Source organism: Silurus meridionalis, chromosome 27, assembly GCF_014805685.1.
Source record: "Silurus meridionalis isolate SWU-2019-XX chromosome 27, ASM1480568v1, whole genome shotgun sequence".
Classification (NCBI taxonomy): domain Eukaryota; kingdom Metazoa; phylum Chordata; class Actinopteri; order Siluriformes; family Siluridae; genus Silurus; species Silurus meridionalis.
In genome coordinates this window covers 339,714-366,172 of record NC_060910.1, presented here as the reverse complement: position 1 = coordinate 366,172, position 26,459 = coordinate 339,714, and the positions used below count along the sequence as shown (strand labels likewise).

At 43.3% G+C, this 26,459-nt stretch overlaps 1 protein-coding gene across 1 annotated transcript in view; it reads left to right on the top strand.

The window, feature by feature from the left end:
- si:dkey-215k6.1 (transmembrane protein 132D) overlaps positions 1-26,459 on the top strand; it is a 151,463-nt gene that overhangs the window by 58,969 nt on the left and 66,035 nt on the right. The window contains 1 exon segment of the mRNA XM_046841701.1: positions 21,043-21,177. Within this exon segment, the coding sequence (XP_046697657.1) occupies positions 21,043-21,177 (135 nt within the window).

The window sequence follows — 26,459 nt, the reverse complement described above, 5'->3', positions numbered from 1 at the left end:
GTGGGTGAGTGAGTGTGGAGTGTGGGTGAGTGTGGGTGAGTGAGTGTGGGAGTGGGTGAGTGAGTGAGTGAGTGTGGGTGAGTGTGGGTGAGTGAGTGAGTGAGTGTGGGTGAGTGAGTGTGGGAGTGTGGGTGAGTGAGAGTGGGAGTGTGGGTGAGTGAGTGTGGGAGTGTGGGTGAGGAGTGTGGGAGTGTGGGTGAGTGTGGGTGAGTGAGTGTGGGAGGTGGGTGAGTGAGTGTGGGAGTGTGGGTGAGTGTGGGTGAGTAAGTGTGGGAGTGTGGGTGAGTGAGTGAGTGAGTGTGGGTGAGTGAGTGTGGGAGTGTGGGTGAGTGTGGGTGAGTGAGTGTGGGGTGTGGGTGAGTGAGTGAGTGAGAGTGGGTGAGTGAGTGTGGGAGTGTGGGTGAGTGAGTGTGGGAGTGTGGGTGAGTGTGGGTGAGGAGTGAGTGAGTGTGGGTGAGTGAGTGAGTGAGTGTGGGTGAGTGGTGTGGGAGTGTGGGTGAGTGAGTGTGGGGTGTGGGTGAGTGAGTGTGGGTGAGTGAGTGTGGGAGTGTGGGTGAGTGAGTGTGGGAGTGTGGGTGAGTGTGGGTGAGTGAGTGTGGGGTGTGGGTGAGTGAGTGAGTGAGTGTGGGTGAGTGAGTGTGGGAGTGTGGGTGAGTGTGGGTGAGTGAGTGTGGGTGAGTGTGGGTGAGTGAGTGTGGGTGAGTGAGTGTGGGAGTGTGGGTGAGTGTGGGTGAGTGAGTGTGGGAGTGTGGGTGAGTGAGCAGCTATGTTTCATTTCTGATTAAACACTTCCTGGAAAATATTTTCATTCTTTACTGTTCCCCCGAATAATCCAATTAAATGCTGAATCTGTAGAGTGCTAAACCCCGCCCCTGTGTGTGTGTGTGTGTGTGTGTGTGTGTGTGTGTGTGTGTGTGTGTGCTTGCGTGTCTGTGTGTGTAGGGATTACTTGGCTTTATAAGGATCAGGTAAAGGCTACTCAGCTCGTAAAAGCATCCACACAGCCTTGACCCACCCTTCACACACACACACACACACACACACACACACACACACACACACACACACACACACACACACACTCATATTAAGTAATATTGAGCCACAGAAACAGCTCACTTGATCTCTGACTATGGTAGTTTGTGAGTGTGTGTGTGTGTGTGTGTGTGTGTGTGTGTGTGTGTGTGTGTGTGTGTGTCTGCCTGCTTGCTATTTTAAAAGAATTACATCCTCCACTAATAGAACATTTAACTCATTTACTGCAGGAATTCCTTTTAGCGCATTTAACACTCATCAGCATTCCAAAGTCTGTGTGTGTGAGCGTGTGTGCGTGCGTGCGTGCGTGCGTGCGTGTGTGTGTGTGTGTGTGTGTGTGCATGTATGCATGAGTGTGTGTGTGCGTGCGTGTGTGCGTGCGTGTGTTAGAGTTTGTGTGAGTGTGTAAAAGTGTATGTGTGCATGTGAGTCCAGCTGCATTATTACCACAATGATGACTAAAACTCAGTAGTAAATTAGAAAGTATTAAATAATTAAGTCTCTCTCACACGTGCACACGCACACACACACACACACACACACACACACACACACACACACACACACACAATAATCAGCTAATTATTAACCAGCAGATTAGGGGATTGATCAGTGAGCGGGGGTGTTTAGTAACATAATACACTCCCATATGGTACGATCCGTTTCTCTTGATAACGGCCACTTCTCAAATGCTGATGAGAAAATGCTAACGAGGTTAGCAAGCCTCTACACTTCATTAGTGTGAGTGTCAGTGCCGAGAGAACACACACACACACACACACACACACACACACACACACACCCATCATTAGAGAGAGAGAGAGTCATGTTGGGGTGATTCTCTCATCTCCTGTTCCACTACACCCTCCAGTTGAAGTGTCTGAGTCAGAGTGTGTGTGTGTGTGTGTGTGTGTGTGTGTGTGTGTGTGTGTGTGTGTGTGTGTGTGTGTGTGTGAGTGTGTGTGTGGTGTTGTTTGGAGCGCAGCCTAAGTGCTCTCATTGCCATTGTCTCTCTCTTTCTCCTACGGCCTTGTGTCCATCAAAGAACAATAGCTGTGTGTGTGTTAATATTGACGTGTTTGTGCAGATGAGTGTCTATGATCAGTCCTCACACACACACACACTACACACACACACACACACACACACACACACACACACACACACACACACACACACACAGTGTCATTAGGGTAATAGAGGGATGGAGGGAAACAATTATAAAACAACAATTGAAATTAATAATTATTCTTATTTAATTCAACATCTTTCTCTCTTTAGACACTCAAATATACAACTGTACTCTACAACACAACACAACACTACACAACTACACTACACTACACCACTCTACAACTACACCACACAACACTACACAACCACACTACACCACTCTACAACTACACTACACAACACTACACAACTACACTACACCACTCTACAACTACACTACACAACACAACACTACACAACTACACTACACCACTCTACAACTACACCACACTACACTACACACACACAACACTACACACAACTACACTACACAACACTACACAACTACACTACTTTACAACTACACTACACAACACTACACTACACAACTACACTACACTACAACTACACAACACTACACTACACAACTACACCACACAACTACACTACTCTACAACTACACCACACAACACTACACTACACAACCACACTACACACTCTACAACTACACTACACAACACAACACAACACAACACTACACCACACCACACTACACTGCACTACTCTACAACTACACTACACAACACTACACTACACAACTACACTACATAACTACACTACACAACACTACACAACTACACTACTTTACAACTACACCACACAACACTACACTACACAACTACACTACACTACTCTACAACTACACTACACAACACTACACAACTACACCACACTACTCTACAACTACACTACACAACACTACACTACACAACTACACCACACTACAACTACACTACATAACCACACTACACTACTCTACAACCACACCACACAACACTACACAACTACACCACACTACTCTACTCTACACCACACTACACTACACTACTCTACAACTACACTACACAACTACACTACTCTACACCACACTACTCTACAACTACACTACACAACACTACACACACACTACACTACACTACTCTACAACCACACTACACAACACTACATAACTACACTACTCTACAACTACACCACACAACACCACACCACACTACACACACACACACCACACTACAACTACACCACACAACTACACTGCACACTACACTACACACACACACTACACTACAACCACACCACACAACACCACACTACACAACTACACCACACTACACACACACACACAACACTACACACACACACACACTACACTACAACCACACTACACAACACCACACAACCACACCACACTACACTACACTGCACAACTACACTGCACACTACACTACTCTACAACACAACACAACACTACACACTCTACAACTACACTACACACACACACTACACTCACACAACACTACACAACCACACTACACTACTCTACACTACACCACACTACACTACTCTACAATACAAGCTTATTTCTGCACTTACTCCAACACCCAGACAGTAAAGTGTTACAGTAGTCTAATCTAGATGTTACATGTCAAGTCAAGTTTATTTCTATTGCGCTTTTAACTCAAAGCAGCTTTACAGAAATTATAAAGTTGAAGGTGAAAGTTGAAGGTGAATGGTGTGTATTTGTCCCTGATGAGCAGCATGGAGACTGTGGAAAGGAAAAACTCCCTTAGATGTTATGAGGAAGAAACCTTGAGAGGAACCAGACTCAAAAGGGGAACCCATCCTCATCTGGGTGACATCAAGAGTGTGATTATAGTCTTTAAACACTACAGGTTTCTCATATCGTTCCTCAGACTTGGAGCTTCTACAGTGTAAAACTTGTTGCTGCTTGTCCAATAAGAACATGAGGAAGAGGAGTTTCAGGAAGGAAAGGAGGGTCTCATGATCAGGGTCTGCTGAGAAGTGGTTCTTAATCTATGTGGAATTAGATGTGGTTTGAGGAGGTCCTACATGATACTGATGCTTATCCACCTGCTCACACAGATTTCCATTAAGTCACCCAGTTACAGGGTTACAGTTAGGGGGCGTGGCCTATCATCTGGCTATAATAACATCACACATGAACTGTCCAGTTTAATATAAACCTTCATCAGGCATTGAGGCTTTGTTTCTGTCTTAGAGGAGGTGTGGCCTCTGTCTTAGAGGAGGTGTGGTCTCTGTGTTCTCTTCCCCAAAAGGTTTCCTTTTGTGTGTGTGTGTGTGTGTGTGTGTGTGTGTGTGTGTGTACGTATAGTGGTGCTCTGTGTGTGTGTTTGTGTGAGCTTGTTTGTGTTTCAGTGTAGCAACTGATGATGAAGGGACGCCAGGACTCAGACCGAGAGGACCGAATTAGAAATGGAGTCCTGCTGATAGACACACACACACACACACACACACACACACACACACACACCACAAAGTGTGACTTTGGTAGAGTTAGAGACAGACAGTGGGATGATGTTAGAAGTCATCTGCAGTTTGTGGCTTTCTTTTGTACACATCCTGCTTCACACACACACACACACACACACACACACACACACACACACACACACACACACACACACACACTCTGTAACAGCAGCTTCTGTCAGTAGTGCAGGTCTTCTTCATGTGCTTGTTTCTATTATACACGACACTGCGTGTCATTATGGATCTTTCAGCAGTGGCAGTGACTCTTGAGAAATCTAAATTCTTAATCGATATCAATGTCCCTGTGTGTTCCCCTGTATATGTCCCTGTGTGTGTCCCTGTGTGTTCCCCTGTATATGCCCCTGTGTGTGTGTCCCTGTGCGTGTCCCTGTGTGTTCCCCTGTATATGTCCCTGTGTGTGTCCCTGTGTGTTCCTCTGTATATGTCCCTGTATGCGTCCCTGTGTGTGCCCCTGTGTGTGTCCCTGTATGCGTCCCTGTGTGTATCCCTGTATGTGTCCCTGTGTGTTCCCCTGTATATGTCCCTGTATATGCCCCTGTGTGTGTCCCTGTGCGTGTCCCTGTGTGTTCCCCTGAATATGTCCCTGTATGTGTCCCTGTGTGTTCTCCTGTATGTGTCCCTGTGTGTTCCTCTGTATGTGTCCCTGTGTGTGTCCCTGTATATGTCCCTGTGTGTTCCCCTGTATATGTCCCTGTGTGTGTCCCTCTGTGTGACCCTTTGTGTGTCCGTGTGTGTCCCTGTTTGTGTGTGTCTGTGTGTCCCTCTGTGTATCCTTGTTTGTCCTGGTGTATGTCCATGTCTGTCCCTGTGTGCCCCTGTGTCCATGTCTGTCCCTGTGTGCCCATGCATCCATGTGTGTTTTGTCTGTCCCTGTCTGTTCCTGTGTATTCCTCTGTGTCCCTGTGTATACATCTCTGTCTCTGTGTGTCCCTGTGTATCCCTCTGTCCCTGTGTGTCCATGCATGTCCCTGTGTATCCCTGTTTGTCCATGTCTGTCTCTGTGTGTCCCTGTGCATGTCTGTGTGTATGTCTCTCTGTGTGACCCTGTTTGTGTTCTTGTTTGCCTCTGGGTATGTGACTGTGTGTTTCCGTGTGTGTGTGTCCCTGTGTGTCCATTTGCTCCAGTGTGTATCCTTGTGTGTAACCCTGTGTGTCCCTGTTTGTCCCTGTGTATCAATGTCTTTGTCCATGTCTGTCCCTGTGTATCCCTGTGTGTCCATATATGTCCCTTTGTGTCTGCGCTGCCACACACACACACACACACACACACACACACACACACACACATTAAAAGTCACACACTTGCTGTGATGGAGAGAGACGTGATAGAGAGGTATTTTCAGACCAGAGCAGAGGATGAATAGAGTGAGGAGGCTCTTATCTGTCAGGTGCAGCTTGGGCAGGAAGTGTGTGTGTGTGTGTGTGTGTGTGTGTGTGTGTGTGTGTGTGTGTAGTTGTCTCTGTGCTGATGTCTCTATTGACAGAGAGAGAGAGAGAGACATCCTTCAGTGTCATGCAAATTTTTCATTATTTATTCAATAGATGTGTTTCATTTGTGTGTGTGTGTGTGTGTGTGTGTGTGTGTGTGTGTGTGTGTGTGTGTGTGTTTAGTCCATAAAGGTCACTTCCTTGGACATTCCCCATCCTTTGTGTGTGTGTGTGTGTGTGTGTGTGTGTGTGTGTGTGTGTGTGTCTGTCTGTCTGTCTGTCTGTCTGTCTCTTTTATGCTGTCGTCTCCTTGTGTTCGTTATTTTTGGCTGTCTTTATTTTTTGGCTTTTTTAAAAATGTCTCTTTAAACACTCAGACACACGCACACACACACACACACACACACACACACACACACACACACACAGACACACACAGAGTAAAAGTAGCTTCCAGTCCATTTAAAATGCAGAAACAATAAAATGTGAGTGGAGTTGATAGTTTTTCTTTATTTACTCCCTGAAGTAGAGTTAATCGATTTTCCACTCCAGTGTTCAGGGCTGGAAATTAACGCTGATAGCTGACAGTGTTGTTCTGTCCGATGCCGTGCTGCTGCTGCTGCTGCTGCTGATTCCTGGGTGGCTGCGTATAGACGTGATTTAAACACATTCCCAGACGGTGCAGATTCCAGAGGTTTATAAAGAAGACAAAGCTCTTTCTCTTCTCCCACTAAACATTTAACATAATCATCCAAACTCACATCAACGCTACCCTCAGCCTCACATGTTCCTATGGCAACAGACCTGTTCCTGTTTCCACCCCTTCATTCTGTCCCCTTTACAGAGACAGTAAGACAGGGACAGACAGAGAGAGTGTGACAGGGATAGACAGAGGCATTGAGACGGGGACAGAGGGAGTGAGATGGGAACAGAGAAAGATTAAAAGAGAGAGAAAGAGAGAGAGAGAGTAAGTGAGTAAAACAGGGACAGACAGAGACATTGAGACATAGACAGATGAAGACAGTGAGACAAGGGATAGAGGGAGTGAGATAAGAACAGAGAAAGATTGAAAGAGAGCGAGACAGACAGAGTAAGTGAGACAGGGACAGAGAGAGAGAGAGAGAGAGACAGACAGGGGCAGAGAGAGAGAAAGAGAGAGAGAAAGTGTGAGACAGGGACAGGGACAGGGAGAGAGAGAGACAGAGAGAGAGAGAGTGAGACAGGGACAGAGAGAGAGAGAGTGAGACAGAGGACAGGGAGAGAGAGTGAGACAGAGGACAGGGAGAGAGAGAGAGAGAGAGAGAGAGAGAGAGAGACAGGGACAGAGAGAGAGAAAGTGTGAGACAGGGAGAGAGAGAGTGAGACAAAGAGAGAGTGTGAGACAGGGACAGAGAGAGAGAGTGTGAGACAGGGACAGGGAGAGAGAGAGTGTGAGAGAGAACGTGTGAGACAGGGACAGAGAGAGAGTGAGACAGAGAGAGAGAGAGAGACAGGGACAGGGAGAGAGAGAGAGAGACAGAGAGAGTGAGACAGGGAGCGAGAGAGAGAGAGAGAGAGAGAGAGAGTGAGACAGAGAGAGAGAGAGACAGAGAGAGAGTGAGACAGGGACAGGGAGAGAGAGAGTAAGACAGGGACAGAGAGAGTGTGTGAGACAGGGACAGGGAGAGAGAGTGAGACAGAGAGAGAGAGAGTGAGACAGGGACAGAGAGAGTGTGAGACAGGGACAGATAGAGAGAGTGATACAGGGACAGGGAGAGAGAGTAAGACAGGGGAGAAAGAGAGTGTGAGACAGGGACAGGGAGAGAGAGAGAGTGAGACAGAGAGAGAGAGTGTGAGACAGGGACAGGGAGAGAGAGAGTGATTTGGTCTAAAAGTTTTGTTAAGAAATGTATTTGTACAATCATAGGAGTACGTAGTAAAAAAGGTAAAAAAAATGAGTAAATGAATGAATGAATAAATGAATGAATGGATAAACAGATAAGTGCGTGTTAAAGTTTGAGTATGTGTTTTCACTTAAAAGTTTAAGATTAGTGCTTAATTTTCGAGACTACACAGAACCTCCCCTTTCCCCCAGACCTTACAGCACTCCTGCCTTCAGCCTTGTGTCATCCTCAATCTTCAGCCTGGCCTTCAAAAGAGTTCTTATCAGCTGAACTGGATTCAGTGTTCTCCTGCCTGGTGTTTGATTTTTTCTCGTAAGCCAGGTAGCTAGTTCGGCTTGGCCTCTTATAAATTTGGTTGTACAGATTGTCTTTTTCTTTGCAGCTGAGTGTTTGGGACCAAAGATAATCAGGTTCTCTGTGAGTGTCTGCCCCAACTGCCCTGTCCAACTTCTCAGTGTATTGAACATATCTCTAAGTCTGTTGCATCTAAGGAAGAGGTGGTCCAGCGTTTCCTCTCTGCCACAGAACGGACATGTAGCTACAGTGGAGTTGATATGTGCCACATGTCTGTTTGTGGCCACAGCCCCATGAACAATCCTCCACTGTAGATCGGCTGTACGCTTCTCTATAAAGGGAGGAGCCTGGCGCCAGCAAGTCTGACCACTGTGAGTCCTTTACACCAACCAGAGAGTTTATGTGGATGACCTTTATTGTGACTGTGTATATTGCATTTTTGGAGGCATTTTCAAAGTTGGTGAGCTGTGGTGTCCTGAAGGAGAGTAGGTTTCCTTCTTTTTGTTGCTGTTTGGCCGCCACAGAGATGGAGAGTTTGGGGAAGTGCTGCCGGTTTCCACCAGAGCCTCACTCTAAAGCCTCCCTGAATTCTGGAGGCAGTGCCTGCATTACATCCCTAAGCATTTCCTGCAGCAGATGATTGGACTGAATTCCTGTTTCTTGACTGAGTTCAGTTACAGAATTCCAGGTTCCACTGACCCTCAAGTCCCCAAGATTCATTATTCCAGCGCTTTGAAGTCGCTGGCAAACACTCCTTGATTTCAGGATTCCTGCTTAGATCAGTGGGTTATTGAATAATGGTTCCTCATTCACACAGTAGCAGGGTTGGTTGTTTGTTCTGTCTGCCTTCAGGACGGTAGTCCACACTTTAAGGACTGACTGGTAGAAAGTGGTTGTTCTTGATACGTGCATCTCCTTTAGTTTTAGGCTGAACAAATGTTTGTCGTGTCTTGCCACTGTTCTGTAATAAAGCTTTCCACTTACTCCAGTTTATTTGTACCAGGAATGCCTCTTGGTATATTGTTAGGCTATGAGTAAGGGCCTGAATGTCCTGTTTTGTGATAAAAACCATTACGTCATCTGCATAGGCTGATAGTACCACTGTCTTTTGCTGTCCATGCACTAATAGACCTTGCATGTGCTTCCTGAGTTGTATTAAAAGTGGCTCTATTGCTACGCTGTACAGTTGCGCCGACTAAGGGCACCCTTGCCTTAATCCCTGCTGCAACCCAAACGGACAGCTAAGCCCTCCCCCTACCTTGAGCATAATACAAGCACCAGAGTATAAAAGTTTGATCCATGCTAAAAAAACATGTACCCACCCCAAACGCCTCCAGTGTGTTAAAAAGATGTGTGTTCTACTCTATCAAATGCTTTTTCATGAGCTATTGAGCAAAAAAAACCCAAATTAAGAGAATTCAGTTTTACACAGATCAATCATGTCAAGTACAAGAAACATTGTCCATTATTGTACATCCAGGAACACTGTATGTTTGACTTGAGTCTGTTACTGCATCACTGTGTTCTTTCAGGCTGTTCGATAAACATTTCAATAAGATCTTATAGTATGTGCACAACAGTGATACAGGCCTCCAGGTTTTTAGAACACCTGAATCACCTTTTTAGGGAGAAGAGATAAAACGGGCCGTGTACAGCTGGTGGGTAATTTCCTGTTGCTCATAGACCATTTCAAAACCTCGAACAGATCTGTTTCCATTGTTTGCCAGAAGTGTTTGTAAAATTCAACTGAGAGTCCGTCAATTCCTGGTGCTCACCCAGTGGTTAGTTGCTGTACTGCATCAGATATTTAGTAGAACTCAATGTCCAATTCCAATACTTCCGCTTGTCCTTTGCTTAGTGTTGGTAGTTCCTTCAGTATCTCCTCTCTGCACTGCGGATTAATGACATCCTACTGGAACAGCTCTTTGTACAGGTTTACTGCAATGTCTCTCATTTCCCATGGTGTTGCAGTTGCAGTTTCTTCTGGAAGCTTTAGGTACAGCATTTGGTTCTGAGGTCTGGTTTTCCATTCTAGATTGAAGAAGTAGGAGGTTGGGGCATCAGTGTCTTTGATGTTGGAAATGAGGCCTTCCTAAGCCTGCTCGTGAAGATATAAACCTAATGCTTTCTTTTATTTTTTCTAGTGAGTTCCTCCTCACAATGCGGTTGCAGGAATTGCAAGGAATTCAAAAAGGAGAACGAAAATCTAGAAAACATTATGATCGCTAACATAAATGTTTTCTAGATTTTCGTTCTCTCTTTCGAATTCCTCAATAGAGTTCTTTATCAGTGTTGTGTATGTAGTATATTGCTGCCAGAACATTTTAATTTGTGATTTCCCAACCTCCCACCATGTTCCTAAGGAATCAAACTCCTCTTCTTTTGCCTTCATTCCTCTTGATTTGTAAAATTAACACAGAAGTCCTGGTCTTGGAGCAGTTTAGCTTTAAATGGCATGTGGTGATCTGAGAACCCACAGGGGTATGGAACACTCTTCTTCCTATCTGACACTGTTATGCCATGTGTATTGTTTCATGCCTACATTCTTTTCTCTCCAGGCATCTAACAGACTGCATGCTTTAATAACCTCATCTAATGCTTCACTGGACTGTATGTGTGGTTCCGGTTCTGGAGGTATGAGTTCCGGTCCACTGTAAAGTTGATGGTGCAGGTCCATTCTCCCCCCATTACTATAGTCAGGTTACTATCATGCTTAATTTCTGCATCCCTATGTTTATCAGACATTTTTAATCTCCCACGTTTGAAGCGTAAACATTTACCAATAAAAACCGTGTTCCTCTGATTTCTGCTCGTAGAATTAAAACCTGACCCGGCTCTAGCTCAGTGCGCTGTAGGACATTTGCTTTGACCCTTTTGAAAATAAAATTGCTGCCTCTGCACTGAAGTTTGTCCCATGACTGAGAAACAGTTGCTCTTCCCACCACATCCTCCATTCAGTTTCATTTTCTCTGTCACGGTGTTTCTCGTAGGAAAACAACATCAATGTTTTTGTGTTTAATAAACTCTTTAACTATGGCTCGCTTATTCTTATCTCTGCCCCGTTACTGTTAATGGTTCCTACTTTCAGCTGCTCCATAAGGACTATTAGGAAAAGGAAGAGAGAGCAGAAAAGGACAGGTGTACAGAGACAGGAAAGACCCATGTGATTGGATTTGACCAATTCTTTTTCTTTCTGTAATTTAGTTTAGGGAAGAAGTCAACAATATTCACAATCTTTGCAAAGGTTTTATCGAGGAAGTTGTTTAACTCCTCTAAAGTGCAGCAGAACTCTTTTTCTTTGCTGCAGTTGATACCTGTGCTGCCCCCTACCTCCTCCACAGCACCCTGCACATTGTCCATAATAGCAACTTCTGTCAAGTACATACCTTTCCTCTGAGCAACCTCCATACAATCTCCACTGGCCACACCAGCCTGCTCTGTGGTGCTTTTGATGTCCTCTGTGGTTAATTCAATGCTTCCCTGTCGTTGTTGTATCTGCACTGTCCCCCTGCATTGTTAAACTACTCCCTGCACTAGTATTTTCTATTAACATGGAGTCTCCTCTGGTTTTCTCCACCAAACCACCACTCTGTGTGCCCACTTCTCCAACTTCCTTGTCTGTAAAGTCTCGATCTTGTGAATTTTACAGTTCAGTAGAAGTTCATGATTGCCATCTTGTGCCTGTTCATCCAGTGTGTGACGGACCGTGGTGGTCTCTGCAGCAGCAGCAGCATGAGCCTGCCTGCTTAACGTTGTCCACTACTGTATGTATCTCCTTCACTTTCACCCCACTTGGTTCTGCCTCCTCGCTAGGCTGTGCTTTATGTGGACATGTGACCCTTTTATGCCCGATGTCTCCACAATCAAAGCACTTAATGTTCTCTGTGCTTCCATACAGCAAGTAGGATTTACCTTCATGTGTAACTGAAGGAGATCTCCAATGAGGGCTTCTTCAGGAACATCAGCACACGCCACCTAAACGACATGACATGCTTCAGCTCCGGGGGTGTACAATTTAGCGACACCGTGTTAATGTCGCTCACTTCCTTCTCGAATCAAGACAGCTCGCGCTCTTGTTCTCATTGGCTACGAGGGGACTCGGTCAGCTGATCCAACAGATGTTTCTTCTTTACAAACACTATGATGGCCTTGTTCATCCGCCACAACAACATTATGTTCGCGAAGTCCACAAGCTCACCTACAGCCCCCCAGTTGCCAGAGTGAGACCAGCTGGAGACCGCCGCTCGGTCGCGCCGCCATCACACGCCATCATGATTTTTTTATTTTAAATTTATTTATTTATCTATATATATATATATATATATATATATTATTATTATTATTATTATTTATTATTATTATTTTTTTAATAACCGGTGATTTAATATATTTAACTAAAATGACACAGAAAAAGTAGAAAAATAAAAGTTTGTGCTTTTCGCTCGCACAATCTTACCCGTGACCTCCCAGCATGCACCAGAGAGAGAGAGAGAGAGAGTGAGAGAGTGAGTGAGAGTAAATGAGAGAGAGAGACAGGGACAGAGAACAAGAGAGAGAGAGAGCGAGAGAGAGAGTGTGTGAGAGATAGAGACAGGGACAGAGATAGAGATTGAGAGAGAGAGAGAGAGATTGGTTCATGTGGGATTAATAATCTGTGTATCACAGAAGTGGGCGTGGCTTTGTGATGTATGTTAATAATTAAATTATAATACGATGCCTCTTTTAAAAACATAAATGATTAAAATAACAGCTTGTTGTAGGGGGCGTGGCCATGCTTCAGTAGGTCACATGACAATAAAACACGTCTGGAGTTTAAATCTTAGTAACACTGAAGCCACGCCTCCACATGGGAAACTAATCAGGAAACAGATTTCTGAAAAATAAAATCTATAAAGTTTTGTTATTTTCTGACTGATGCTGGAGGACTGGGAATCACACTCATGATAAATAAATAAATCTGTACAAGTGGAACAAGTGTGTGAGCTTCTGACGAGTTGCTGATGTTAGCGTGTGCTCCTGCTAGCAGGAAGCGTGGGGTTAGCATGCTAAATAAGATGCTGCACACATGATATCAGTGAAAGGAATTTACAGCTAATTGGTGTTTAACCTGGAAGCTCTGCCCTCGGCTCTGTTTTCTCACACAGTCCTCACCTCTCTAACCTCATTACCTCTTCAGCCTGTCAGCTTGATCCAAACTCCACATTCTGCAACTGTCATTTTTACTCCACTGGCTCATCTGATGAATACACATCTGTCTCCTGTTTTTTTCCTGACGCTCTCACACTTCTCCTGCCCTCAACTGCCAATTACACACCGCTCTGCAACCTCCATCTTTTTATCAGAAGTGATGGACAGAGTGGTAGCTGTGCAACCTCTAAAGCCAGACTTTCCTTTTCAATCTGGTTTTTACTTTTATCACATTACTGAATCTGCTCTCCTGGGAGATCTCCTGCTTCCTGCTAAGATGATCTCCACCTCCATGACCCCAGGACAGACTTAACTGTTTTTCATCTGTTTATCAAAATAAGAACACACACAGATTATTACCCAGCATGCTGCTGTTCACGTTACACTCCGCGTTACTCGTGATGTCCCTCAGGGCTCTGCTGTTGGTCCACTGGTATTTCTAATGAACGTAATATCATCTCCTCTCAACACTGCAGGAAAATCTCCCATAGCCAAACATTCTGATGTTTTCCTCATTTTTATTTCCACCCCTGATTGATGGAATGTTGTGAGGATGAGTAAAGTCTGGTTCTTCATGATGTTCCTGAGGATTAAAGTTCTGTGCTATCCAGGTTTCCTCTGCAGCCATGTTAACTGTGTTAGGGCTTTGTATGGGGTGGAAGGCTGAGTGCACACTACACCGTTTCAGCCCCAGTTTCCCTGCTGCAGATTATTTTTGGGATCTGCAACTTCGGTGATAGAACACTGTGGACTTCTGTGGCAGCCGTTCGTGTCGTGTGAGCAGTTTAGCGAGAAGATTTTTTTAGTCTGGGAGCTGCTACATGTTTGTTTATGATTCTTAATGATGAACAAAATCCAACAAAAACAGAGAAAAAATTAAAGGGAAAATCCCCCCCCTCTCTTTATCCCCCTCTCTCTCTTCAGCCCCCTCTCTCTCTCTCTCTCTCTTCACCTCCCCTCTCTCCCCAACCTCTCTCTCTCATCTCGCTCTCTTCCCGAGAAAGAGCGGTCTCGGTACAGGCAAACCGTCTTCCCAATAAAGAGAAGATCCCCCTCAGCTGTAAGTCCCCACTAGTTAAGCACTTGGTGGAGGATGGTGTTTATGGTCCTGAATGAAGGTCTTGAGGAACTAAACGTGGCTTTTAAGTTCAGGATTGATGGGTTTCACTACAACATCTTTGTTTTCACTGATTCAGAAATAAAATGTTTTAAATGTGGTCAGTTTGGCATCTTGTGCGCACTTGTCCCGAAAGACAGAGTGAACACAGTGTCTCGAAGCGACTGGGGCAGGATGCAGCTGGACCTGCTGAAATCGTTCCCCCTGCGGCTTCAGCTCAACCTGCTGCTGAAAGCCCCGTAACTGCTGCTGCACCAGGGCCTAGGGAGCATAAACCCCAAGTTCAGACTGTAGACCAGAGTTCCACTAACAACATAACCACCCCAGAGAAGCCCTGCTCTGCTGAACTGTGCCCAAAGAAGCCATGCACAGCTGAACTAGACCAGGAGAAGCCCTGTTTGGCTAAACCGGGCCTGGAGAGGCCTTGCGAAACCAAGAAAGTCCCAGTGGACTCTGGAGCAGCATTGAAGCTGTCTGCGCTGGCAGAGGCAGGCACAGGGGTGCAGAGCTGTCACCAGGAGACACCAGTCACTACACCAGTGCAAGGAGACGGGGGAGACATGAAGATGGAAGATGAGCCCCTATTCAAAGTAGCGACAAAAAGAAAGAAGGGAGGTAGGGACAAGGCAAGAAGCAGGCAAAGAAAGACATAAAGGGGGAGGAACCTGAATCAGACAGTGAAGATGCAAAGTCTGATTTAGTTTTTAAACCAGACTCACAGGAGGAACCGTTAAACGTATTATACAGCGCTGAGGACAGAGTTTTTAAGAACAACCAAGTGGCAAAAGAACGTATTAGTTGAGGAGTTTTTCCCGGACCGCAAGCAGTTTGTCAATGATATAAAGCACTTTAGAAGAGAAGGAGCTCTTACTGATCAGGAAATCTTTAGATTAAAAAAGCTGATAACAAAGGTCAATAGGGAGAACTCTGATGAAGTCTGATAGATTGTGGGGTTTTTATTTATTTATTTATTTTTTTAAAGCGCAGATCAAAGAATTCTGTCAACAGTTCACTCTCAATGTCACAAGAGACATTGCCAGATCTCTAAACGGCCACAGAAAATCGAGGGCATATTGCCCTCAAAAGCAAAAAAGCAAAAATGAACGACCTGCTGGACACTACAGCACAGGGGGTGCTGGTCCCACTCATGGTTTAAAAGCGTCACTGAGATGGATGCTCCTTCTAAGTTCTTCTTCAGTTTAGAACAAAAGAATGGACAAAAAAAAGAATCATGCATGCTGTGCGAACAGAATCGGGATCTTGTGTCAGAGCCTTCTGAAATTCGCCAGCAGACAGTCAGCTTCTACTCTAAGCTGTATAGCAGTGAGAGGTCCGAGGCACAGTTAGTGGAGGAGAGCTTCCTTAAAGACCTGCCAAAGCTCACAGAGTCAGTGGCCAAGTAGTTGGACCAGGGGCTGACACTGGCTGAGCTTCAGAAGGCTCTCCAGAGCATGGAGAAGGGGCGGGTGCCAGGTATAGATGGTCTCCCTGTGGAGTTTTTCAAGGCATTCTGGGCAGTAATAGGGCAGGATGTCCTGAAGGCCCCACAGGACATTGTCAGAGGTGATCAGCTACCAATGAGCTGCAGGAGAGCCATCCTGACCCTGCTGCCAAAAAAGGGAGACCTAATCCACCTGAAGAACTGGTGCCCAGTGTCACTACTGTACACTGACTGCAAGCTGCTGTCAAAAGCATTAGCATTTAAACTGACAAAGGTGATGGAGCAGATCATTCACCATGACCAGACCTACTGTGTGCCTGACAGGTCAATATTTAACAATGTATGCTTAATTTGTGACATTTTGGATGTCTCCAGGCTATTGGGCTTTAATACTGGTCTGTTTTCCCTAGACCCGGAAAAGGCTTTTGACCAGGTTGAGCATGAATATTTGTGGAAGGTGCTGGAAAGCTTTGGGTTCAACCCTGGTTTCATAGCCATGATCAGGGTGTTGTACAGTGAAATTGAGAGTGTACTGAAGGTTAACGGTGGTTTATGTGCTCTTTTAGAGTGAACAGAGGGATCAGGCAGGGCTGTTCCCTCTCAGGTATGTTGTACACTCTGGCGATTTAACCTCCTTTAATCAATCTAATAAATCGTCTTTCTGGTTTTAATATTCCACATGGCAATACTTTACTTTACCTGTCAGCGTATGCAGATGAATTGGCTGTTATGGTGGGGTCCCAGTCTGATGTAAATATTTTAATTAATGTTTTAGAAGACTTTGAGCTTTTATCATCAGCGAAAGTTAACTGGGAAAAAAGTGAAGCAGTTTAGTTGGGGAGTGGGGAGGTGGGGAACCGACACCCCCAGGAGGTTTGGTGTGGAAAAGAGGTGGTTTTAAATAATTGGGTGTCTACCTGGGGAGCAACAAGTTTTTAAGTAAAAAACTGGGAAGGCACTGTAGAGTACATTAAGGGCAGACTGAGTCCTACAGGGGGCCAATGCTGGTCATCAACAACCTGGCAGTGTCATCTCTCTGGCACAAGCTGGCATGTGTAAATCTGCCACCAAACCTGCTAGCAAACATCCAGGCTCTGCTCGTGGACTTTTTCTGGGATGGTCTGCACTGGATTCTGCAAAGTGTCTGCCCAAGGCAAGGGCTGGTTCAGCTGGCCAACTGAACTGCACCTCGGAGACTCCTAACTGGGCCCAGGAACCTGGTTTGGAGGACAGCAGCCAGTGAACTTTTGCACATAGCAGGAGGACTGGGGCTGGACAGTCTTTGTTTTTAATGGACACATTCACATTGGATATCGGGATTTACCAGTCTTTTACCGTGGACTTTTTAAAATATTGACTTTACAAAAAAAAATAAAAAATTAAAGTCTTCAGAACACTACACTGGCTGCTGGGAGAGGACCTGGTCTATGGGAGTCATCTGGACATCTCCAGTGCGACCACCCCCACACTGTACTTGAGCTTTGATTTCCTCTAAGATCGTCACACATCAGGAGAACATCGCAGGGACAGACCTGTCACGAGGGGAGGACCTGGCGGCACGTATGGGCTATGCATCGCTAACCAGCTCCTACACCACTGGAGGTCCACACTAACAGCAGAGGAACATGTTTAGCTGAAGGAATACAAGGAAGCTGCTCTACAGGGCCTGTATTATGGTTTTAAATAAGAATAAACTGAGTGGGATGGTGGACCCCCAGTGAAGAAATGTTTTTGGTTTTAATGTTAAAACTAAACCAGAGTGGAGACACTGTACAAACCACCGGTTAAATAAAAAAGCTGCCGATTTTACACTGCATCTGTATTTTAAACCCTGATGTTCTACAGGACGGTCCGTTCTGTTCACAGAGAGAAACTGTTTTTCACACTTTTACTCACTGCTTCAGGTTACAGTCACTGTTTGCACTTTTAAAACAAATTTTAAGTTCCTTTAATGTGAATTTTACTCTTCAGTGTTTTATTCTGGATTTTAAGTACATCAGGAGAAACAGGTTTATGTGCCAGTTAATAAATTTTATTTTTGGTCAAGCAAAAATGGCAATATACCTGAGCAGAAAAAACAAATGGCTCAAAACACTGACTGTGATGCCTTCAGAATCTTCTCCAGGCTTACAAAATCCAGGATTGTTGTTGATTTAAACTTGTAAAAGAGTATGGGGGATCTGAAAATGTTTGAGGCTGTATGGTGTTGTGGAGAAGCTCTTTGTTCATTAAAAGAAAAATAATTGTACTTTTCACCAGAGCTCGGCTAAATAATCACCCCAACCCCCATCTTTTAACTGTCATTGATTTTATTTATGTTTATTTAATGTTATTTATTTATTTTATTTATCTGTTATCTATTAATTTGACTTTTATATCCTGATACCTGATACCATCCAGAACACAAGATTTATGTCAAATAAAGGATTGTAAAAGTAAAAAAAAAAGACTCCCCCTTCTAAGTACAAACTTCTCTTCATTACTTTCAAAGTCCTTCACACTTTCCTGCCCATGCCTATCTGTCCGAGATTTTCCATTGTTGCATCCTCTGGGAGCTGATGGCATCTCAGTGACTGCTACTGCATCTTTCAAATCTCACTAAAAGAACTCACCACACACACCACTTCCTGTCTGCCTTGTAGGTTTTGTGCCCATATTATATGCTTCCTTGATTGTTTATGTTTTACTGCAACCCCTGGCTTTAAGGAATAAATCAAGCTTAAACATTTTTTCTGATGCTCAGGGCAGTTTGAGTCACTCCAAACCTCCAAAACTTTCCAATCAGGTTATTAGTTTTGTGGGGCACAAACTGCAATGAAAGTCTAAATAATTGGGAAATTTGTAAATAGAGCACACCTATTTTTCACACTCTCCTCTGCTCACTGACAAAACCTCTGCAATCAAAACTTATTTTACTCCTGTACCCCTCACCGACCCCCTACAGTTCTCATTGACCACCGGTACCCCTCAGTGACCACCTGCTCCCCTTACTGACCCACTACAGCCCCACTGACCCCCTCACTATCCACCAGTACCCCTTACTAACCGCCTGTACCCCTTACTGACCCCTGTACTCCTCACTGAGCTGCTGTATTTCTCACTGACCACTGGAAAACCTCTTTGACCACCAGTAACCCTCACTGACCCTCTGTACTCCTCACTGACCCTGTGTACTCCTCACTGAGCATCTGTACCAGTTACTGACAACCTTCTTTTTTTTATTGACCCACTGCAATCCTCATTAAACCCTGTATTCCTCACTGACCTTCTGTACCTCTCACTGACCCTCTACACTCTCACTGACCATCTGTACCACTTACTGACCATCTGCACCCCTTACTGAACCCCTGCTGCTCCCCTTACTGACCCACTTCACTCCTCATTAAACCCCTGTACCCCTCACTGACCGCCTGTACCCCTCACTGATCACTGTGCTACTTACTGTCCCCCTGTACTCCTCACTGAGCTGCTGTACTTCTCACTGACCACTAGTACCATTTACTAACCACCTCTGCCACCCGCTGACCCTCTGTGTTCCTCACTGACCAACTGTACCCCTCAGTGATCACCTGTATACCTCATTGAACAGCTGACCTCCTCACTAAGCCCCTGCACCCCTGTACTCCACACTGACCACCTGCACCCCTTTACTGACACCCTGCTTCTCTCATTGACCCCCTGTACTCCTCACTGACCACCTGCTTAACTTACTGATCACCTGTACCCCCTCTTTAAACTCCTTACTGAGCCCCTGCACCCCTCACTGACCCTCTGCACTGCTCACTGACCATACTGACCCCTCACTCTTCCACCTGTCACTGTCCCCCTGCACCCCTAATTGACCCTCTTTACCCACCTTACTAACCCCCTGCACTTCTTACTGACCAAACTGTCCTTCTGCACCTTACAATAACCAAATTGTCCAACCATTGTTCTTTCTGTTTTTTTCCTGCTTTTGAAATACTCTCTGAAACACACCATTTAAAATCTTCTTAACTTTTTGTAAGGGTTTGTGTGTGTGTGTGTGTGTGTGTGTGTGTGTGTGTGTGTGTGTGTGTGTGTGTGTGTGTGTGTGTGTATGCATGCATTTGTGTGTAATTATAAGCCTTGGCTTGTTTTTTCTGTCGTGTTTGTTCACTTTAAATACAAAAACAAAGCAATGTTTACACACACACACACACATACGTTGCTTGGTACAAAGGTTGCATTGCCCTTTACACAAAAATCTACAACTACACACTGAAACAGATCTGTGGACAAACAGCATTAATCCACCTTTGTGCGTTTGTTTTTGTTTTTGTGTATGTGTGTGTGTGTGTGTGTGTGTGTGTGTGTGTGTAGATGTAGGATTGATTTGGAAGGGTAAACTCTCTGATCCCGATCCCAAGTTAATTAAATGCCAATTGGATTGGCCTGCAGACTTGAATGCCACTGTCTCTGTGTCCACATACACACATGTACACACACACACACACACACACAGACACACACACACACATGCTAATTCTTGACCTTTCTTAGTTTGGCTCCCTGGTTTTTGTCACTCGAGGGCTCGCCCATCGTACAGTGTCGCATAATACAAACTAACAGCCTGTGTTTGTGTGTGTGTGTGTGTGTGTGTGTGTGTGTGTGTGTGTGTTTAAATGCACACACTATTCTTATATAAGAAGGTGGACAGCAGCTGTTTGTGGAAAATGAGGCCGTTTCTCCCAGATGTTCCTCTCCTTAAACAAGCGCTTTTTTATATTTTTAATTTATTTATATATTTACACACACATACACACACACACACACACACACACACACACACACACACACACATCTAAGATGGTGGACAGATGGAAGCCTAGAAGAAAAGGGTTTTACGTAACAGAAGCTTTACGTAAAATCGTGACAAGACAACTCGACGGCTGTGTCCCAAACTGCACAGCACACGGCAGCTAATAATGGACTATTCTGAAGATTTATGTATAACTGTAACGTGTGATTTGGGACACGGCCTGTGTGGAGGACTGTGATGGTGTACGTATCCCACAGTGCTTTGTGTAAATCGTGTTGTCGGTTGTTTTCAGGGCGCAGTACGGCGAAGGCATCAACTACGTAGCAGTAAAACCCAGTAACCTGGCGACATGGGAAATCAAACAGGAAGTGGCTCCAGGCTCCGCCTCCTTTTCCATATTCTGTGAGAGGAAGCCATCCAATGAGAGGTCAGTCCTGAATCACTTATTTAAATATGTAACCTTTCTGTTGCTCTGGTGACCACTCAGCATATAGGGCTGGGTCACAAATCGGATAAAGTCTATGTTAAAATAGTGCACTAATTAGAGGTAGTGTAGAACTCATAACTCCTCATGTGAGAATAAACGCTGTCTTTCCAGCAAACATCTCAGACACCAGGTTCTGAGGCATTGTACTGGAGGACAGTAACGATTTCCAGACTTTATCCATTTTATATCTCCTTCCCTTCCTCGAGTTGAATCACAGCGTTTCCGAAGAATTAATCTACTTTCTTAGAGTGCACATCTTAAATTAGCTTTCCTTAGTGATTTGGGACACAGCCGCTAATTCTCTAGCACAGCGTGAGGTCAAATCCCCAAACAGTCGAGGAAGAGAAGAAGAGCAAGCGGACGAGTGGGAATTGTAATTGTGAGACACGTTGGCGAGGCCGCAGCGTTTCTGCTCCGGCCTTCATTATCATGTTTCCCAGCATTCCGGGGCGCAGCAGCATTCCCAGGTGGGAAGAGTTACGGTGTCGGAGTCGTAGAGCTGTCAGAGGAGACGGCCGTAATCACCCTCCACGTTTTTACTGCATGAGAAGAAACACTTTCCGCTTTAGTGCCGAGTATAACGCAGCCGACAGGAGGATGAGAGCGAGGGATGATAAAGAAAAGGAGGAAAAGAAGGGGGTGTTTATTCTGATCACACCACCTGCTTTTTTATGTGCTGAGTAAAGTCTGTGGATGGAGAAAGAAAAGCAATAGAAGGAGAAAAACTAAAAGAAACAGTGAATAAAACGAAGGAGAGGAAACAAGAATATTGGAGAGAAAAAAGTAAAATTGGGAGAGATAAAGAGGAGAGGAGAAATAAACAGAAAGAGAAATGAAAGATGGATAGATCATATAGAAAGAAACTATAGAGGAATTGAAGGAGAGGAAAAGAACCAGAGAGGAAGAGAAAAGAGAGCAGGAGCAGAAGAATATACAGTAATAAAAGTGCAGGCGGAGGAAAAAGTAAAGAGAAGAAACGTAGTTTGGAGGAGAAAAAGGAGGATTTGAGAAAGTGGTGAGAAATGGAGAAAAGAAAACAGGAGAAAAATATTAATGTGATAAATGAGAGAAATGAAGAACAGACTAGTACACAGAAGAGGAGGTACACAGTAGAGAGAATGAAAGATAGAGAGAAAAGAAAAGAGAAAGAAGATTAAACATAAAGTGGAAAATAAAAAGCAGAGAAACAGAAGGAAAAAATCTGAAAAGGAAACGATGACAAATGACAGAAGAAAGGAAAAAACCCATGTCCATATTTTCATCACATTTTAATACAAACACACACTAACACATACACAAATAAACACACACTAACACATAAACACACACCAACACATATACACCAACACATATACACAAATAAACACACACTAACACATATACACAAATAAACACACACTAACACATATACACATATAAACACACACTAACACATATACACAAATAAACACACACTAACACATATACACAAATAAACACACACACATATACACATATAAACACACACTAACACATATACATATAAACACACACTAACACATATACACAAATAAACACACACTTACACATATACACAAATAAACACACTAACACATATACACAAACACACACTAACACATATACACAAATAAACACACACTAACACATACACAAATAAACACACTAACACATATACAAATAAACACACACTAACACATATACACAAATAAACACACACTAACATATATACAAATAAACACACACTAACACATATACACATATAAACACACTAACACATATACACAAATAAACACACACTGACACATATACACAAATAAACACACACTAACACATATACACAAATAAACACACACTAACACATATACACATATAACACACACTAATATATATACATAAATAAACACACACTAAAACATATACACAAATAAATACACACTAACACATATACACAAATAAACACACACTAACATATAAACACACACCAACACATATATACAAATAAACACACTAATATATACATAAATAAATACACACTAACACATATACACAAATAAACACACACTAATATATATACATAAATAACACACACTAACACATATATACATAAATAAACACACACTAATACATATATAAATACACACTAATATATATACACAATAAACACACACTACACATATACACACACTAACATATATACACAATAAATACACACTAACATATACACACACTAACACATATACACATATAAACACACACTAACACATATACACATATAAACACACACTAACACATATACACAAATAAACACACTAACACATATATATAAACACACACTAACACATATACACAAATAAACACACACTAACACATATACACAAATAAACACACACTAACACATATATACAAATAAACACACACTAACACATATACATAAATAAACACACACTAACACATATACACAAATAAACACACTAACATATATACACAAATAAACACACTAACACATATACACATATAAACACACACTAACACATACACAAATAAAACACATTAACACATATACACATAAACACACACTAATATATATACATAAATAACACACACTAACATATATAATAAATAACACACACTAACATATACACAAATAAATACACACTAACATATATACACAAATAAACACACTAACATATATACACAATAAACACACACTAACCCATATACACAAATAAACACACACTAACATATATACACAAATAAATACACACTAACACATAAACACACACCAACACATATACACAAATAAACACACTAACACATATATACAAATAAACACACACTAACACATATACACAAACACACACTAACACATATACACAAATAAACACACACTAACACATATACACAAACACACACTAACACATATACACAAATAAACACATTAACACATATACACATAAACACACACCAACACATATACACAAATAAATACACACTAACACATAAACACACACTAACATATACACAAACACACACTAACACATATACACAAATAAACACACATTAACATGTACACAAACACACACTAACACATATACACTAACACATATATATATACTGTATATGCACCACACTCAGCCACACACACACACACACACACACACACACACACACACACACACACACACACACACAGTTATTTAAACTTTCTCTTGTTCAGGATCTTGATCTTGTTTTTAACCCACTTTTGAGTATAAAATAAAGTAATAATGATTATTAGATCTGTTTCTGGCTGATGGATGCTGGCAGGTTGGTGATAAACAGGGACAGATTGATGAGCGATGCAGGTGGATTCACACCTCCTCCTACACACAATACACACTCTGATATTTCTATTTATTTATTTTAGGAGACAGTCTGGATGCTGGGGAAGATTTTTCTAACCCCTGGTCCTCACAACACACACACACATGTGAAAGGAGAGTGGAATATGTGTTAGATTCACACACAGCGCAGTGCAACTCAACTTCACCGAGTTTCTGCAGAACATGTTCTTCTCCGAGTGACAGAAAAGTGGATGAATCGTGTATTAAATACATGAAACACAATTAAAACGAAAATGAAAAATTAATTAAAGTGACAGAGAGCCTGTAGCGTAAACATCCTGCTGGTCCAATCGTTCTGATGATCCGTTCCACAACACACCTCAGGCTCTCACAAATGATACAGGACACTGTGTGTGTGTGTGTGTGTGTGTGTGTGTGTGTGTGTGTGTGTGTGTGTGTGTGTGTGCGTGTGAGTGTGTGTTTAATGAGTTTCATTTTCTAGATGCGTCTTCCATTAAACTGTGTGTGGACGAAGCAACCACTTTACACCTCGATACATAATACTATAAAATCATCTGAATTGAGGAATGTAAGGACAAGTGTGAGGACAAGTGTGAGGACAAGTGTGAGGACAAGTGTGAGGACAAGTGTGGGACACTGATCAGACCAGTAGGGGACAAAGATAGATTCTGTGAGGAGACAGACACAATGATAAAAGATATGTATAGATGTGATTGGACAGAGATAGAGGCTGTTTTTGGACAGATGGAGACTGTGATTGGACAGATTGTGTATGTGACTGGACAGAGAAAGAGCCTGAGATTGGACAGAGATTAATCTTATGTTTGGACAGTGTGTGTTCCCTTGTTATTCTGTCTGATGTCAGGTGTTCCTAATCCTCTGTTATCTCCTCCCTTATCCCTCATTTTTTCTTTTTTTTATTCTTTGTTATTTTTTTCCACTCTTTATCCCTCATCTCCCCATTATCTTTTTTTTCCTCTTCCATTCCATCTATTCATACTTCATTACGTCTTTTTATCATTCCACCCCTCTTTTACTCCCTTAATCATTCTTAAATCTTTTCTCTCATTCCTCCTTCCCTCTCTCTGTATATCCTACATTCCACCTCTCTTTATCTCCCTCTCTCTCTCTCTCTCTCTCTCTCTCTCTCTCTCTCTCTCCTTTTCTCTTTACTTTATAAACAGGAAGTCCACTTCCTCGACTTCCTGTCTGATCCTAACAGCAGATGATGTAATGATGGGGGTCTGATCATCGTTTTTTAACGATTGTGTTATTTTTGTTTCTGTGTGGGCTTTTTGTGTGTGTGTGTGTGTGTGTGTGTGTGTGTGTGTGTGTGTGTGTGTGCGTACGCATGACAGGGATGTTAATTAACGCCGGCAGAGCTCACTGTGATACAGCGTGTGTGTGTGTGTGTGTGTGTGTGTGTGTGTGTGTGTGTGTGTGATGGCTCTTTGTTCTCCTGACGGACGGAGAGCGAGGGGTTTCAGTGAACAGGTGCGTCAGTGACGCATCATTTACACACTTCTTTTTTATGTCTCACACACACACACACACACACACACACACACACACACACACACTTGGGGTTGATTATTAGGCAGGTGCATCCGAGTGTATCAGTTATATTTGTGTCCAGGAGACACACACTAACACACACCTCATGTGCACATCTGAGGGTGAGAGTCAGAACGAGGGGCCTGTAACCCTCATGGTGGTAAACTCCAGAGATGTTTGGGATTTTCTCCTCAAAACCTTCTGATCTGAGTTCCTCTGTACATGCACAAATCAGGGTCTCGTCTCTTTTTTGGTCACATTTGGTCGTCAGCTTAGCTGTGGTGGGATATTAACTCATAATCTTCTGTTCAAAAGTTCGACATC